At 39.8% G+C, this 18,752-nt stretch overlaps 1 protein-coding gene across 1 annotated transcript in view; it reads left to right on the plus strand.

The window, feature by feature from the left end:
- The window catches only part of LOC139452503 (phosphatidylinositide phosphatase SAC2-like), a 390,307-nt gene that overhangs the window by 11,586 nt on the left and 359,969 nt on the right, over nucleotides 1–18,752 (plus strand). Inside the window, 1 exon segment of the mRNA XM_071234004.1 lies at nucleotides 12,004–12,084. Within this exon segment, the coding sequence (XP_071090105.1) occupies nucleotides 12,004–12,084 (81 nt within the window).

The raw sequence follows: 18,752 nt of genomic DNA on the forward strand, positions 1-18,752 counted from the left end.
ATGCATGAAATTGTTTGAGTGATCTGAAAGAACGACATCATATTTGAATATTTGGGAATTGCCGACCTACCTTGAGCCCTGTTATTCTGTCTACTTCATTTACCAGATGATTTTGTCTGAGATTTATTAATCCGAATATCTGTTTCAGTTTACTGAACTGTTACAGAAACCATGGTAACAAACGAACCATTTTTTTTTATGAAGGTATCTTTCAATTTACTGCTAATGGGTATCACTGAATAATTCATATTTTTTTTAAATGAATTCTATTATAGTATTGTGCATGATTTCATCTGAAAATATAAGTCTGAAAACCAGGTGGTATGGGCAGTAGAACTTTGGACCACCCTCCCACGTTCTAAGAATACCAGATGGTATGGGCAGTACAACTTTTGACCACCCACCCACGTTCTAGGAATACCAGGTGGTATGGGCAGAACAACGTTTGACCACCCTCCCACGTTCTAAGAATACCAGGTTGTATGGGCAGTACAACTTTTGACCACCCACCCAAGTTCTAAGAATACCAGGTGGTATGGGCAGTACAACTTTTGACCACCCACCCAAGTTCTAAGAATACCAGATGATATGGGTAGTACAACTTTTGACCACCCACCCAAGTTCTAAGAATACCAAGTGGTGTGGGCAGTACAACTTTTGACCACCCACCCAAGTTCTAAGAATACCAGGTGGTATGGGCAGTACAACTTTTGACCACCCACCCAAGTTCTAAGACTACCAGGTGGTGTGGGCAGTACAGCTTTTGACCACCCACCCAAGTTCTAAGAATACCAGATGATATGGGTAGTACAACTTTTGACCACCCACCCAAGTTCTAAGAATACCAGGTGGTATGGGCAGTAGAACTTTTGACCACCCACCCAAGTTCTAAGAATACCAGGTGGTATGGGCAGTACAGCTTTTGACCACCCACCCACGTTCTAAGAATACCAGGCGGTATGGGCAGTACAACGTTTGACCACCCACCCACGTTCTAAGAATACCAGGTGGTATGGGCAATACAACTTTTGACCACCCTCCCACGTTCTAAGAATACCAGGAGGTTTGGGCAGTACAACTTTTGACCACCCTCCCAAGTTCTAAGAATACCAGGTGGTTTGGGCAGTACAACTTTTGACCACCCACCCATGTTCTAAGAATACCAGGAGGTGTGGGCAGTACAACTTTTGACCACCCACCCAAGTTCTAAGAATACCAGGTGGTGTGGGCAATACAACTTTTGACCATCCACCCAAGTTCTAAGAATACCAGATGATATGGGTAGTACAACTTTTGACCACCCACCCACGTTTTAAGAATACCAGGCGGTGTGGGATGTGAGAACAGCGTGGTATGACATTGTCAGTCACTATATGTCGGGCCGACTTCAGGTCTGGTGTGGAAACTTGATCCGGTGACATTTCTCTATTAAGATAGTGGATGCTATAGTGATAAAGATAATGTCAAGTATGGATCCAAGAAGAGTGTATGTCGCCACCAAAAGTTATAAAGGTCATGTTAGATGCATTGCGAAGAACGTAATTGTTTTTATTACCTACGAGGCCAAACATCGGGGTTCATAAAAATCATATGTGCCCTGTATCACATATCATATCATGTCACAAGACATCAGTGTATTGTTTCCGTCATCGGAATCTCATTGTTGACATCATTTAAATCTTATTGTGACGTGACGTCGGAATGATGTCGCACTAGAAACGATGTCATAGCTGAAGTCATGATTGTTGACGTCATTCGACAAATTGTGGTTCCACTGCTTTTGCAACTTGCTGTCCTTGCAGTTAAACGCTAAAATTCATCTCTGTATGTAGACATCTTCTTCAGTAATAAATAGAACATTATGTTCGTGTTCATGTCATACTATGTTTACAACACTCGTGCCTAAATTTAGACACTTGTGGGTGGTAAACAAAGTATGACATGAACAGTTACATAATATCCTTTATTATAACCCTTATTAAAAGTCATTGTGCTGTTACCTCATTGCCTATTATAAAACAATATACTTAATTTGATTGCGTTATACTATTAGACTGAGCCCTAATTAAGCTAAGGAACTCATATGTTGATGAATCGTGAATTACACATGACCATACAATTCATACTATGTCTTCCCACATATCAATTCATATTTTAATTATGTAGGAATTTAAAAATTAGCAATATTTACAAAGGTTTGCCATAACCAGTTACTTCTCTGATTAGCTTTATCTTCATGAAACAATATGCTTGATCTGATTGAAAAGTATTATACTCACTGCCAAAAGAGATATGAATATATAGACTAACATCTAGTCTCTGAAATGAAAAAAATGCTCAGAAAAGAAACAGTTGTTCAATTATGTTAATAAAAATATAAAGAAAAGGAGCCCAGAAACTCTCTTCATTTTCTGAATACTGCAGTAATCTAGACTTGCCAAACATTATAGACTTGCTTGGGGTGTATTTGATATATTTGTATCAGGGTATGTAGGACAGACTAATGAAAACAAACAAGTTGCTTAATATGAGTGAGTGAGTGAGTATGGTTTTACGCCGCTTTTAGCAATATCCCAGCAATATCACGGCGGGGGCCACCAGAAATGGGCTTAACACATTGTACCCATGTCGGGAATCGAACCCGGGTCTTCGGCGTGACGAGCGAACGCTTTAACCACTACGCTACCCGACCGCCCCACTGCTTAATAGGAATTACTCATATTCAAGATATACTAGATTGGTTTGATTCACAAACCAACATACTGGTATGTTGCGTGAAACGATGCTCATGAACACATCACATGTGATGTCATAGATCCATAATTTTATATGCACCGTTTGTCTTTTGCAGGATTAGCGTGTGAAGTTTGGAAATCACGTGCAGCATATTATGATAAGAATAAACACAGTCTGTGTTAACATTTGACAGATTGTTAGTTTTGTCATTAATTGGAACACCTTGTAAACATCTCCTCTTAACGTACATACTTCTCTCTATGTTTCTATACCTCGCATTTTATTTTGGCTGTAAGTATATAATGATGATCCTTAAGGAAACAGTCATGTTTATTGAACACAAATGGGTTAAAATCCACAACCTATTGGTAACTAAATGGACATTAAGAATTTGACACTGCAAATAAAGTATTTCAATATGTAACGTATCGTGGATCAAGTGGGCGGTGTTGATCGATACGAGAGTTAGGAGTGTCGTGATAGGCCTAACTGGTATATAGTCTGTGTCACACTTCTGAGTCTACTTGCCCAAACTTATATTTTTGCAGTTTTTTTAGTAGATTTTAGTCTTATTTTAGTGGGATTTTGGTCTTACTAGACCAAAAGAAATTTTTACTAGACTCAGGCTTCAGACTAGTGGCTAAATTTGCAGAGTGTCTACAGGGTGTTGTTGACACAGACTTAATTTATTTACGTTTTGTCCCAGTGTTGCGGACAAGGCTTCGCTGACAGTGTGAATTTTTACTCATTGAATTTGGGTAAGAGATGCCATATTTGCTGTAATAAGCACCCTGGGCACTTGAAAATAGATAAAGGGGGTTGCTTAGTAAAACCATACACAACAAGTTAAATTTACTGTCAAAAATCAATCGGTAGAGATCACACTCAATTCAAACGTCAAAGAGATGAAAATAATTCTAATAGTTACTATGCAATTCTATTATCCTTTTACACGACTGTGATATATCTGTAATATACACCCGAAAATATGGGCAGTCTTGTTACTCTTTGGACTTAGTATTGGCCGATTGTAAAGGTTACTAACAGATTGGTCTAAAAGTTGGTCACGGGGTACTTATTCTAGAGGGGCGCTTAATACGGTGACTACGGCACTTCATCCAGAATGTAGGGAGGCTGGACAAAGAGTGATAGAGAGATGATATTCAGTACATTGTCAAGTGATGGACATTATTAACATCAGAACAGTCTCGTGAAAAATGGAGGCTGGTCGTCTCATTGCCAACAATAATCTTTTCCAAGGCGATTGTTGTTGTCACATATTGTCTATATTCATCAGTCAATATGATTGTTGGAGAATTGCTATAAATACATCATGTGTACATGGGAACAAAAAATAATTCCTGACAGGAAACATTTGCAATTGTCTTGGTTTTGGCTTTATATTGTATTATATTTTCAGTTAGGAATCATTTTGTCAGAGTGTTGATCACAGGCCTGGAGATCCATGCCCCAGCTGACTGAAATAAATATGTCTACATGAGGCATCAAGATGGTGTTTAGATAGACCCTAGTGAGTGAGTGTGTTGATCACAGGCCTGGAGATCCATGCCCCAGCTGACTGAAATAAATATGTCTACATGAGGCATCAAGATGGTGTTTAGATAGACCCTAGTGAGTGAGTGTGTTGATCACAGGCCTGGAGATCCATGCCGCAGCTGACTGAAATAGATATGTCTACATGAGGCATCAAGATGGTGTTTAGATAGACCCTAGTGAGTGAGTGTGTTGATCACAGGCTTGGAGATCCATGCCCCAGCTGACTGAAATAAATATGTCTACATGAGGCATCAAGATGGTGTTTAGATAGACCCTAGTGAGTGAGTGTGTTGATCACAGGCCTGGAGATCCATGCCGCAGCTGACTGAAATAAATATGTCTACATGAGGCATCAAGATGGTGTTTAGATAGACCCTAGTGAGTGAGTGTGTTGATCACAGGCCTGGAGATCCATGCCCCAGCTGACTGAAATAAATATGTCTACATGAGGCATCAAGATGGTGTTTAGATAGACCCTAGTGAGTGAGTGTGTTGATCACAGGCCTGGAGATCCATGCCCCAGCTGACTGAAATAAATATGTCTACATGAGGCATCAAGATGGTGTTTAGATATAGCCCCTTTATGGACAGATGAGTGAGTGAGTGAGTGAGTTGGGCTTATCGCCGCTTTTAACAGTATTCCAGTTATATCATTGTGTGTCAGCTTCATGTGGGAGGAAAGCCCGAAGTGATGCAGGTCTCAGCCGTTTACCACTTCTGTGAAACCCACGGGCACGGGTATGGTGCTGACAAACCTAGAAACATAATCGGGGCTCTGGACAGATGAGGGTTGGTGGATGGAGTTAGAGGATTGGGGAGGGGTTTTGCTTGGGACTTCAGGGTATGTCATAACTTCAGTGATAAATCATTACTTATTTACAGACTTCTGCCATATAGCTGGAATGTTGCTGAGTGCGGCAATAAACAAACAAACAAACAAACAAACAAACAAACAAACAAACACCAAAGGCACACACAGCTTGGAGTACAGATGAATAGTAGTTATAGTGGCCTCATCTTAAACTCCCATTGAGCATGTGTCCTTTGTCTGGGTCAGACAGAAAAACCATGGTGATATATTTCCTTTGGAAGCTTTACTCTGAAATTATGATAAACTCCTCCGTGACTTTTTAGAATCCTACATTCTGATTGGTTTGCTAGCAGAATCGAATGTACATTAGACCATTGCTGTAACAACAACAACAACAACAATAAATAATTAATAATAAGTAAGAAATAGATATATTAAAATAAAATATTTAAAAAAAATGATTGATTCATCAATGAATCGATCGACATGTTTATAAGTATATTTTTTACACATTTAAGTTTGATGACAGTCACCAGCATGGTTAAAATGCCCGAAGATTGTAGTTGGCTGTTTGAAGTCGTCACAGCTTAGTTGCATGGCTTCCTCTCTATCATGAAGATATGCATGTAATATGATCCAGACTTCCTTGTGGTTTCGTTTTTAAATATGACCTGTAAGCGCTCAACAAGTAACATCTCAGAGGTGACAAACCGGAAACTAACTCGAGTTACTGGGGACGTATGCTTACTCAGATTGCCCTTTTGTAATTTCAAGAAACTTAAGAAAAACGTACAACTTTATGGATAACAATTTCTGGTTTATTGCATATAGCGTTGTTTCGATGTAGATTCTTACACCACTATTAAGTGATAAGGAGCGTGACAAGCTCCAGCTTGATATCGGTGTAAGAATCTACATCGAGACGTCGCTACATGCAATAAACCAGAAGGTGTTTTCCATAAAGTTGTACATTTTTTTAATTATTTGCCAACTTCTAGAATGCCAATGAAACAGTTACTCAAGGTGCTTATTGCAAAGTTGCTAAGACAAATATTTAAAGGCTGAAATAAAAAATATTAAAATGACTTGTGACCAAAACGTTTGGGCTCCACTGTTTGACAATTTAAATGTTATCCCAGTTTCTGTATTTGATGTTATAAGTGCCCACGGCGATATTTGCTAATATATTGGCTAGTGAACAATCCCAATTAGCACCCCTTCCGATTGATCAATGTACACAAGACTTATTTATTCGTGTATAATACGCACTCGTGTGTTATATGCACCCTTAAATTTGGGCAATTAAATTCTGGATAAATATACCTGTCGTGTATAATACACACAGACTTTTATTTTGTATCATTTCAGGCTGTCAGCATAAACACCGAAATTTCCAATCTTTCAATTCTGTTTTTTTTCTTCAAAATGTTATTCTAATAAGAGCCCCCTATTTCAAATCTTGAGAGCGCCCTGGGCGCTTATTACGTCGAATACAGTAAATAAAAATGATGTGAAAGAGATGGAAGATCTGTTAACTTTGGGTGAACTGGCAAAAGCTCTGAAGAATATGCAAAATAACAAAAGCCCAGGCTCAGATGGCTTTCCCACTAAATTTTATTAATTCTTCTGGAAAGATATTGGACAGTTTTTATTGCAATCATTGAATTGTGGTTTAAAATCAGGTGAACTCTCTGTTACCCAGAAACAAGGGGTTATTGTCTGTATTCCAAAGGGGGACAAGCCTAAACGGTTCATAACTAATTGAAGGCCCATGTCACTATTGAACTGGCATCTTCATGCAGAGCAAATAGAATCAAATCAAAATTGTTTTTATCTTTAATGAAGATCAGACTGGCTTTATGACAGGTCGCTACATTAGTGACAATATTTGCTTAATCTATGATTTTATCTCATGTACAGAAAAATCAAACATTCCTGGTATGCTTCTTGCTATAGTCTTTGAGAAGGCATTTGATTCCATTGCTTGGTCATTTATAGACAAATCGTTATCCTTTTGGGGATTTGGTGACAATTTAAGAAAATTTATATCTGTTTTACCATGATATAAAAAGCTGTATGTCCATCAATGGTCAGTTGGCATCTTCGTTTAACATCAGATGCGGTTGTCGTCAGGGTGACCGATTGTCACTATATATATTTATTCTCTGTGCAGAAATATTAGCCAATATGATCCGTTCTAACAAAGACGTCGAAGGTATCCTGGTGGGTGGTAGTGAGTATCTTCTTAGTACGCTGACGATATGGAATTACTACTTGATGGTAGTCAGTCCTCCTTTGTATCGTGTATTATTCCCTTAATTGTTTTGCCAAAATATCGGGTCTTAAGATTAACTATAATAAAACTCAAGTTATCTGGCTCGGCTCCAAAAGAGGCTGTAAGGAAAAGTTCAAAGATGATTTGCCTATTAGTTGGAATGCAGAAGAGTTTTGAATCCTAGATATCAAATTTTGCACAAATCTGGAAAATATGGTTCAGTTGAACTTTAAAGACAAATTATTTGACCTGAGACAGATTATGAATAGGTTGATGAAACAGATAGTTACACCAATAGCTAGGGTGGCAAGCATTAAATCCTTGTTGATATCAAAACTCAATTATCTATTGTTATCACTGGCTGATCCCCTTGGTCAAGGCAGATAAGGAGTTTCTATCACATGAGGAATTTAATGGACTGTATGATATCTGTTCATCCTATTTAGGACCGCCTCCGTGGTCTAGTGGTAGACCAAAAGACGTTAAAAGATGGTACTTGTTGTTACCCTGTCTGGCGCTCGGCATTAAGGGGCTAAAACAAGGACTGGTCGGCTCGGAGTCAGTATACTGTGTCTGAGTGGGGTATTCATGTTAAACTGGGCATGGTATCTCAGTGAGCTAGCACTATAAATCGGCATCAGTCCAGACTAGTACAAGCACCCCCCCACACACACACGTGCATGCATGTCGCTATATAAGTGCAATAATCTTGGACGCGACGTTAAACCCAATTTCACCTCACCTCATCCTATTTAGAACTTTATGGTGTTATCAGCAGCCTTAAACAATACCTTAAATCTCTTAGTTTAGTTACACTTCCTACAGATTCTGTGGAGGACCAGCCATGTGTGGTTAAAACTATTTGTGGTTCCAAGTCAGGTTCAAAGCATATATTTTTTCTTTATTATGTTCAAAATGATCTGTGCTTCTTCTGTTGCAAAGAAAAGGAAACAATTGTTCAATTGTTTTGGGAATGTGATGTAATAAAACAATTTTGGGATGAAGTGTCAGTGTGGATAGACCAGTGTGTTCATGTTTATAATATGACATTTTGTGCAGAATTGATACTTTCTGGAGTTAACGAGGACATAAAAACAGATAAAGTGTTTGATTTACTTTTACTTATTGCAAAATTCTATATTTATAGCTGCAAATTCCAAAATACAAAACCTCATTTTCATACCTTTAACTTGTTTAAAATGGAAGCTTTTTCACGATACAACATTGAAAAAGATATTGCTTTCAAGACGGGTAATCAGCAGAAAATCTATGAAGCTTGGATGCGGTATCATAAACTTTTTGAAAATGAAGAGCAGCTTTCATTTTGATTTTAGTTTTGTACTTAAGACATTAATGTTAGAGACCATGCCAGCACACAAAGTCAGGGGTCTAACCCACTCAGCCACCGAAGCTTCCACAAAATAAACGAAATAACACAATAACTTGGTATTTGAGGGCTACTTAAATTTCTAAAGAGCCAGTACATTTTGTCCAAACAGTTGCTAGTCCATAATCACAACTTGTTAACAGAATACCTTGTCTGAAATTTTCAGTCTGAATGAGGGACGCTTAAAACCACATGTACCCTGAGGGATACTGCTGCAATGAATTTATCTCACTGACATGTTTGTTGTTTGTTTGTTTGTTGTTTAACGCTTCACTCAGCATTATTCCAGCTATATGAGGGCAGTCTGTAAAAAATCAAGCCTGGACCAGACAGTCCAGTGATTGACATCATGAGCATCGATCTACACAATTGGGATACGATGACATGCATGAAATGAGTCAGTGAACCTGACCAGCCAATCCCGTCATTCACCTCTTACGGCAAGAATTGATTGCTGAAGACCTATTTGCCATTGTAAGAGAATTAAAACAAATTCAAAATTGATAGAAAACAGATGTTTAATTGAGCTGTGGTTAACTTGCTCTGTGTCACGTAACTTTCATTGACTCAGGAAAAACTTTTTGCTTCGAATAGAGGTATAATCGATTTATTCTTCCGCTCTGAAATCCATATGCAGCCTGTCTTCTTCAGGGTGGGGTATAAGGGATTTGCCCTCCCGTTCAGAAATATATTTCCCTCCCAGACATATACATAGTATTTTACCAAGATTGTGTGAACCGATCAGGTCTCATCATTCTGACATGGAGGTGTGATTATCTTAATTATTCGGTAAATATTTCTGTTTTATGTTCAGACTCAAACTCTCTACATTTCGTTTTGAAATGTTTACTTAAAAACAGGAATTCATAACTGGAATGTGATACTGTCTTGTTTCATTAAACAAACAGCTGACTTGTCATGCTTGTGGTTATCAAGCTGTTGATCGACCAGTGTTAGGGCTGTGCACTGTATAGTACAGTCTTAATTACCTATTATTGCTAGCAGTGTTTCTAGGTCAGCTTGCCACTAAACCCTATACTTATATAGATTGTAAAGAGATTTATCTGGGATGTTCAACTAAATGCCCATAGCAGGCACAGTAATGGGAAAAAATGTTTTTCTCTTCAAAAATTGGGATTTTTTTGTCATATTATCTTATGCTTACATTTTATTCTTATATTGCATTTTATTTAGTATCATCAAACTAAGTGTCATTGGCAAAGCTATGACATATCATGTTAAAAGTTGTGATGACCTTAAATTGAAACATCTTATATTTGATTTTGGGAATTTGGGCAATATTTCCTGAGGGCGAATATCGTGATCAGTGTTGCAGAGAGCCCAGATAAGTCTTTCTTATTTATTTCTGCAGTAAGCATGAGTTTGTTAATTGCGTGTATTGAAGTTAAGAAGACTTTGGTCAATACATGATGTCTATAAGGTGCAATGTTACACAATTGTTTCATTTATATTTTCCATTTGGCATATTCCTTGTTTTACAAGTATCTTGGTCAGTACTTTTGCCACGGTTGGACGTGACATGACAGAAATATGAAATGTGGTCAGTGCTTTTTAATTCGTTCATTTCCAACAAAATGATTTAATTTAGATCTCCAGGACTGAACATTCTTGTTAGTTTATGGCATGGTGCATTGTCATTGGTCTGTCTGTCTGTCAGACCCGATCGAAGAGGTGGGGTAAGCTTTGTGATGTCATGGAATCACTTGCAGGTTATATATTTACAATTAATATCATATCATTTCATGTGTCACCATTATATATACACGTGTGTCATTTTGTATCAATACATGGCCATGATGATGGCATAATACGATTCTCATATCATGGAATATGTGACCGAGATGATCTCATGATACCATACTCATATCACGGAATATGTGACCAAGATGACCTCAGGATACGATACTCGTATCATGGAATATGTGATCAAGATGACCTCAGGATACGATACTCATATTGTGGAATATGTGACCATGATGACCTCACGATATGATACTCGTATCATGGAATATGTGATCAAGATGACCTCAGGATACGATACTCATATTGTGGAATATGTGACCATGATGACCTCACGATATGATACTATTATCATGGAATATGTGATCAAGATGACCTCACGATACGATACTTGTATCATGGAATATGTGACCACGATGACCTCACGATATGATACTCATATCATGGAATATGTGATCAAGATGACCTCACGATACGATACTTGTATCATGGAATATGTGACCATGATGACCTCATGATACGATACTCTTATCTTTGAATATGTGGCCATGATGACCTCATGATACGATACTCGTATCTTTGAATATGTGAACAAGATAACCTCATTATATGATACTCTTATCATCAACTTTGTGGCCATGATGACCTCATTATACAATACTCATATCTTTGAATATGTGACCATGATGACCTCACGATACGATACTCATATCCTGGAATATGTGACCAAGATGACCTCACAATACGATACTTGTATCATGGAATTTGTGGCCATGATGACCTCACACAATACGATACTCAGTAAAGAATTATACATTAAACTAGTGACTGAATATAATGATTGAATTGAATAAACTATTTTGTGAATTGGATTTTGTGAAATTCACTTGTCATGTTATCATGGTTATATTCTTTTAGCTTGGAATTGATAAAGCTTACCTGAATAAATATTGCTTGCAAAATATTCGTACTTATCAAAAATATTTTAGAGGTTACATGCTGCTTGCCATTACTAGTATCGCTGGGATGATTCACCAACTTGTGATCCGATACATATCCAGATACCTGCATGTGCTCTAATCTGTGGTGCATAAGCCATCTTTTTCCTGACCCGTAAAGATTCCGGGGTGTAATTGGTCTTCAGCAACCCATGCTTGCCGTAAAAGGTGACTCTGCTTGTCATTAAAGGCGACTAACTGCGGGATCGGGTGGTCAGGCTCGCTGACTTGGTTGATGCATGTCATCGATCCCAATTGCGCAGATCGATGCTCATGATATTAATCACTGGATTGTCTGGTTCAGACTCGATTATTTATAGACCCCCGTATAGCTGGAATATTGCTTAGTGCGGCGTAAAACAACAAACCAACCATCTTTTTCCTAGACAGAATGGCCAAATACCTGGCACACTGATGATTTATAGTTGTCAAGTATGGTGCAGTCCCACTACTAATTGAGAGTGATTCTATGTTTTAGGTCATGACCTTTGCTCTGCGTGGAACCCCATCTGTATCGGACGGATATATGGCGTCATCGGCAAACTCAAGATCCATCCAGGTAACTTCAGGAATTCATCTCTACTGAAATTGATTCATGTACATGTACTCTGTTGTCTTGTGGATTGAGCGTTTGCTTGGAGAGTGGATCCAGAGGTTCGATCTCCAGGCAGGTCATGCCAATAGTCATTAAGAGATGGACCGGTGAGCTCGGAGTCAGTGTACTGTGTCTGGGTGGGGTATCCATGTGAAACTGCAGCACGGTATCTCAGTGGGCTGACACTATAAAACCGCTATAAGCGATAAGTCCGGACTAGTACAAGCAGCCACACATACACATTCATGCATGTCGCTATGATCTTGAACGCGATGTTAAAGACCATTTCACCTCATTGTTTTAGTGTCTTCACACTTCATGTCAGACATCCCTCTGACAAGATTGGACTTTGGAGTATTGAAGTGTCAAGGTGCATGTAATGCATCACTTGATCAATGTCACCTGTTTATAACTGACAACATGAAAAAAACGAAGAGCAAAAGATATTGACTCTATTGATCTCATGATAGAATTTTGGTTCATGATAAATGGATTCAGAATATGATGGGAGATTTGTGATTTGGTTAGACTAATCAAGTTTTGAATCATGTGTAACTTTAGGCTGTGTGATTTGTTGAGTTTCTGTGTGTGTGAAAATAAGGTATGCTTCGGTTCCAGTTAATCAATACCTCGTATCTACAGTGCACAACTGTATTTATTAATAGTCTCATGAGATTAAACATTTATTTGGGGATGTATTTTTGTGGAAAGCGACAGGTGAAATCATCCCCCAAATGAAATATTCCTCCACAGCGAGGACCCCCCTCCCCTTCTGGAGGTTAAAATGGGTTCCCGGTGTTTGACCCTCAACTCTCATGATGATTGGGCCGACGCCATGTCTGCCTGCTTTTGCCATCCATTTGATTACTATGTCCACAACTTATGTGACCTCAGTTACAACTGTGAAGATGACTTCAGTTGTTTACTCAGGGGATTAATCCCTGACAGGCATTTATTGTGTGGAATAGGGCCGGGGGGCAGCTGTTCTTTTATTACCCAAACAGGATATTAGTAATGAAACGCTAATTACCGATCTTAAATTGTTATCTAAGGGTCGATTCACACACTCAACAGTGTATGAAAAGTTGTTATTTTTGTAGGATTAACAAAATTGTCAGAAACTGTAAATGTATAAGGACTAAGAATCACAAGATAGATAAATGCAGCAGACATAACAGCCAATGAAAAGGTTGTCACCACTGCGCCGGTAGCTTCAGGCCGTGTTCCCAAATAGGTTTGTTTTGGAAAACCAATTATGGAACGTGTGATTTTTTCACTTTCAATTAGATATTTACATATTTTCTACGAATATTACAAACTTTTCTTTCTCGGAAATTGACCAAATGTATCTAGGAAATTGGATATTCACAAAAAATTCAAATTCATTCTTTTCCACTTAACTAGCCCTTTAAAATACATCTCTCCTAGGGTGGCTCATGTGACCCAGTCATCAAAGATGCTGTGCAGAGTTGTGTCCCTTAGGTGGGTGCTTTCACCAAAGTGGTACACATCTAAGACCAGTGTTATATGAAGCTTTCCCACTGTGAAGATCCGGGTTGGAATTGGTCTTCAGCAACCCGTGACTGAAGGGATCAGGTGGTCAGGCTTGCTGACTTGATTGATGCATGTCATCATATCCCAATTGCGTAGATCGATGCTCATGATGTCAGTCACTGAATTGTGTGGTCGAATCTTGATTCATTACCTAACACCGTCATACAGCTGGAATATTGCTGAGTGAGATGTTGCAAACTTCAAGCTGTCCTCTGACATCACTGCACATGGAGCTGACCAGGACTGCCACTGGTTGCTTGACTGATAGATATTCAAATCAAACTGAATCACATCCCTTTGTCTTGAAACAAGGTTAGATGCATGCAAGCTTATGATGATGAATATGGTATTTTTTAGATATGGCTTTTTTTAATTGTCATGACTTGAAGTTCCGTTTGAATTAGCATCAAGATATTGAAAAGTACGAAAGAGATAAATGACATTAGGAACCAGTTTACTGTCATATCATGTAGGATTTCACGTGATGACAGGCTTTTCTTTATCCTTGTGTCATGGTAAGTTGCAGGGATGTGTTCGGTATTCAAAGTGTCCTTGACCATGTCTGCAGCAGTTTGGGAAAAAACTGTTTTTTAGTTCAAAATTGTTATTTTTGACAGATCCTTAATTTCAAGGTATTATAACATACTAAATACAACAATGTAAACTCAAACCATTTACCCCTCATTGTTTTCAGTGAAACACAAGTCATCTTGACCAAGCCATCACATTACTTAAACAATATGAACATTAATTGAGAATCCTTTTATTCCCATTTGGGATTTATTACTGAAATTTTCTGCAGAGTTGGGTCCGAATGTCGGCCTCTGAGCAGGTATAGATAAAACCATGAGTACTTCTGCATAGGTCTTACAAGACTCGTACAAGAATATCCCCCAGCTAATGTGACACCAGGGATTGTAAGGCTGCAATGTTTCATGTCGCAAACCAGCCTATCAGTGCCAAGAGACCCATATAACCATTAAGGACAAAGAACGAGTTGTCTTTCAGCCCCGGTACAGTGACATGTCAAGCATTCTGATGTAACCTGGAAATACGTGGTCAGGGTTTTATGCAGCGGCCAGCAGAATTACAGCCAGATCCATGACAGACAGACCGCCTCCTTGGTCTTATAGGTAGAGCGTCTGCCCGGAGAGGAGAAGGTTGGGACGATCCCTGAGCCATAGCATGCCAAAAGACGTTAAGAGATGGTACTTGTTGTTACCTTGCCTGATGCTCATTAAGAGAATAAAACTGGTCAGCTTGGATTGGAGTCATTATACTGTGTCAAAGTAGGGCATCCCCGCGAAACTGTGGCATGGTCTTATCAGCTAGCACACCCCCACCACCACTCCCGGACCAAACATACGTTGATAGGGTTAGTGCAGTGCCAATAAATGTGATACAGGCCAGTAAGTCTATATTCACGTCAGACCAGCTGCTGACTAAATAAGATATTGGATGTATCAGTGATCTATGGAGAGTCTATTGATACTCCTGAACCCTTTCGTATTTATTTCACAAAGGTTCTAATTTATTTCAGAATTAAAAATATTCAATATTCCTCTGCATGATGCCATCAAAATGAATGAGCAGGGTTATTTTCCAAATCCCACTGCAAGAAAATTTTCAAACTACAATTGCAGGAACATCTTCAAAAGGCCTCTACTAGAATGTCTTGGTGGCCCTTTTGGAGGAATGTTTCCAAAACCCCTCAACGGGAATGAGTTAGCACTGAGAGAACCCCATCTGACCCAAAATCTTCTTTCGATGCAGGTGGTCCATTGGCCTGTGGTGCTGCAATTTGCTTTGCAGAGTTGCAAGCCTTAGTTTTGTCAGGATCTGCTGGTCATGAGTTCAAATCTCAAACATGTCTTAATTATGATGCTTTCTTTGTGTGCACTAAGTGCCCTTGGCAGGCAATGCAGGGGAAATTTTTTTTATTACTCAAATTGGTCGTTGAAATACAAGTCCCATCTACAAAGTCATAAGATTAGTTATGACCGTATAGCATGAATTGGGAATTTGGATATTTGGCAACAAGTCTGCAGGAAATGTCAGTAAACATTTGCTGCAGACTTGTTGCCGAATATCAGCCTCTGTACAGGTCTAGATTAATAGACTCCGGTCCCTGAACCCCCTCATTTCACCCTCCTGCTAGACTCCAGTCCCTGAACCCCCTCATTTCACCCTTCCTGCTAGACTACGGTCCCTGAACCCCCTCATTTCTCCCCTCCTGCTAGATTCCGGTCCCTGAACCCCCTCATTTCACCCCTCCTGCTAGACTCCAGTCCCTGAACCCCCTCATTTCACCCCTCCTGCTAGACTCCAGTCCCTGAACCCCCTCATTTCACCCTTCCTGCTAGATTCCGGTCCCTGAACCCCCTCATTTCTCCCCTCCTGCTAGACTACGGTCCCTGAACCCCATCATTTCTCCCCTCCTGCTAGACTCCGGTCCCTGAACCCCCTCATTTCACCCTTCCTGCTAGACTCCGGTCCTTGAACCCCCTCATTTCTCCCCTCCTGCTAGACTCCAGTCCCTGAACCCCCTCATTTCTCCCCTCCTGCTAGACTACGGTCCCTGAACCCCCTCATTTCTCCCCTCCTGCTAGACTCCGGTCCCTGAACTCCCTCATTTCACCCCTCTGCTAGACTCCACTCCCTGAACCTCCTCATTTCACCCCACCTGCTAGACTCCGGTCCCTGAACCTCCTCATTTCACCCTTCCTGCTAGACTCCGGTCCCTGAACCCCCACATTTCACCCTTACTGCTAGACTCCGGTCCCTGAACCCCCTAATTTCTCCCCTCCTGCTAGACTCCACTCCCTGAACCCCCTCATTTCACCCTTCCTGCTAGACTCCGGTCCCTGAACACAGCAATCAAGGAACTCTTTGTTTGCTCACAAGGAAATCAGCTTGTCCTGTTGAGGTGCTGCTCTTCTGAAATAAACAGATTAGATTATGGAACTTGGCGGCGACTGTTTGCAATCTACAACCTTCTACTCACATTGCTTTATTTTAATCAGTTACCGTATTTGATGCCTGAAAACATGAGCATTATATCTTAAAAATCTTTCTTTTCAATACTGCATGCCCGAGAGGGGGTTGCGCATTGTTTGGATGCACACTATACTCAACAAGATTTGGTAGAACATGGAGTCCAGTGGTTGACGAAAGTGGTATTTTGTTCAGTGATTTATTTAAAGCATGTTGATTTTGTTCGTTTGTTGTTTAGCAGCCCACTCAGCAATATTCCAAATATATGATGGTGGCTTATGAATAATCGAGTCTGGATCCAACAAACCAGTGATTGATGTCATGAGCAGCAATATATGCAAATGAGTTGTGATGACCTGCATCAACCTAGTCATTGAGTCTGACCGACTTACGACAAGCTTTGGTATCTGAAGATTGGTGGATTGTTGCTCATGCTATCAACCAGGGGTTTTCCTGACCCAGGGATGGTGGGGTGGCCTAGTGGTTAAAGCGTTCACTCGTCACGCTGAAGACCCGGGTTCGAAGGGTACAAAGTGTGAAGCCCATTTCTGGTGTCCCCTGCCATGATATTGCTTGAATATTGCTAAAAGCGGTGATAAACCATCCTCACTCACTCACTCACTCACTCACTCACTGACACTAGAGAACAGAAACACTTCTCCCTGAGTCAGAATATTTTGTACACTATGGTGAGGGGACACGCTTATTTTATAAAATTTCCATAGAAACATGTTGCAAAACAGGTCTTTACCGTACTGAGATTGCTTCGTTCTGGTCTATCTTGTCAGATCTGCTGTCCCTTGTACCATGTCAGGGCACATTGTGGGAAGGGTCCCAGCTCAATAATGAAATTATATTGGCCTTTCACTGCCAGACAGCATTTGATGCAAATGTACCGCAAGATTATGCAGTGTACAGAAACTAGGATGTGAATACCTCCATGGACTGAGAGAATATTTATGATATTCTGCTTGTGTGTTTCTTAAGGCACTGGGCTTCATCCTTAGGTTATCTTTGCCAGAAAAGATTATTCATGACTCCCACTGGAAGATATGAGCAGACTTTCTTTGTCACGGGGACCATGTACAGTCACTGCTTATGAGGACCTCTTCTAGCATCTAGAAGTTGTATGGAAAATACTCTTGAATAATGTTGTTACTGCAACACTCAAAATATGTGAGGCAGTATTTGTTCGGCAGAAGATGTGATAGAAATCGATTAGGAGAATGTATTTCAAGTTTTAAGGACAATAGAAAGTTTGAAATTAGTGCTATTCTGAAGCCAACTGTGATGTCATGATAGTGACGTGCAGTGTAAAACAGTGTAAAACTTGCACATGTTGCAAGGCAAGCTTAATTTTCTTGTTGGGTACCTTCTTCATGTTGGCTTATGAAGCATCTTTCAATGCCTGTATGAATGTTGGCTTATGAAGCATCTTTCAATGCCTGTATGAATGTTGGCTTATGAAGCAGCTGTCAATGCCTGTATGAATGTTGGCTTATGAAGCAGCTTTCAATGCCTGTATGAATGTTGGCTTATGAAGCAGCTTTCAATGCCTGTATGAATGTTGGCTTATGAAGCAGCTTTCAATGCCTGTATGAATGTTGGCTTATGAAGTAGCTTTCCATGCCTGTATGAATGTTGGCTTATGAAGTAGCTTTCAATGCCTGTATGAATGTTGGCTTATGAAGTAGCTTTCCATGCCTGTATGAATGTTGGCTTATGAAGCAGCTTTCAATGCCTGTATGAATGGTGGCTTATGAAGCAGCTTTCCATGCCTGTATGAATGTTGGCTTATGAAGTAGCTTTCCATGCCTGTATGAATGTTGGCTTATGAAGTAGCTTTCCATGCCTGTATGAATGTTGGCTTATGAAGTAGCTTTCAATGCCTGTATGAATGTTGGCTTATGAAGCAGCTTTCAATGCCTGTATGAATGTTGGCTTATGAAGCAGCTTTCAATGCCTGTATGAATGTTGGCTTATGAAGTAGCTTTCCATGCCTGTATGAATGTTGGCTTATGAAGCAGCTTTCAATGCCTGTATGAATGTTGGCTTATGAAGTAGCTTTCAATGCCTGTATGAAT

The sequence above is a fragment of the Haliotis cracherodii genome, unplaced genomic scaffold, assembly GCF_022045235.1.
Source record: "Haliotis cracherodii isolate W230 unplaced genomic scaffold, xgHalCrac1.p SCAF_9, whole genome shotgun sequence".
NCBI lineage: Eukaryota > Metazoa > Mollusca > Gastropoda > Lepetellida > Haliotidae > Haliotis > Haliotis cracherodii.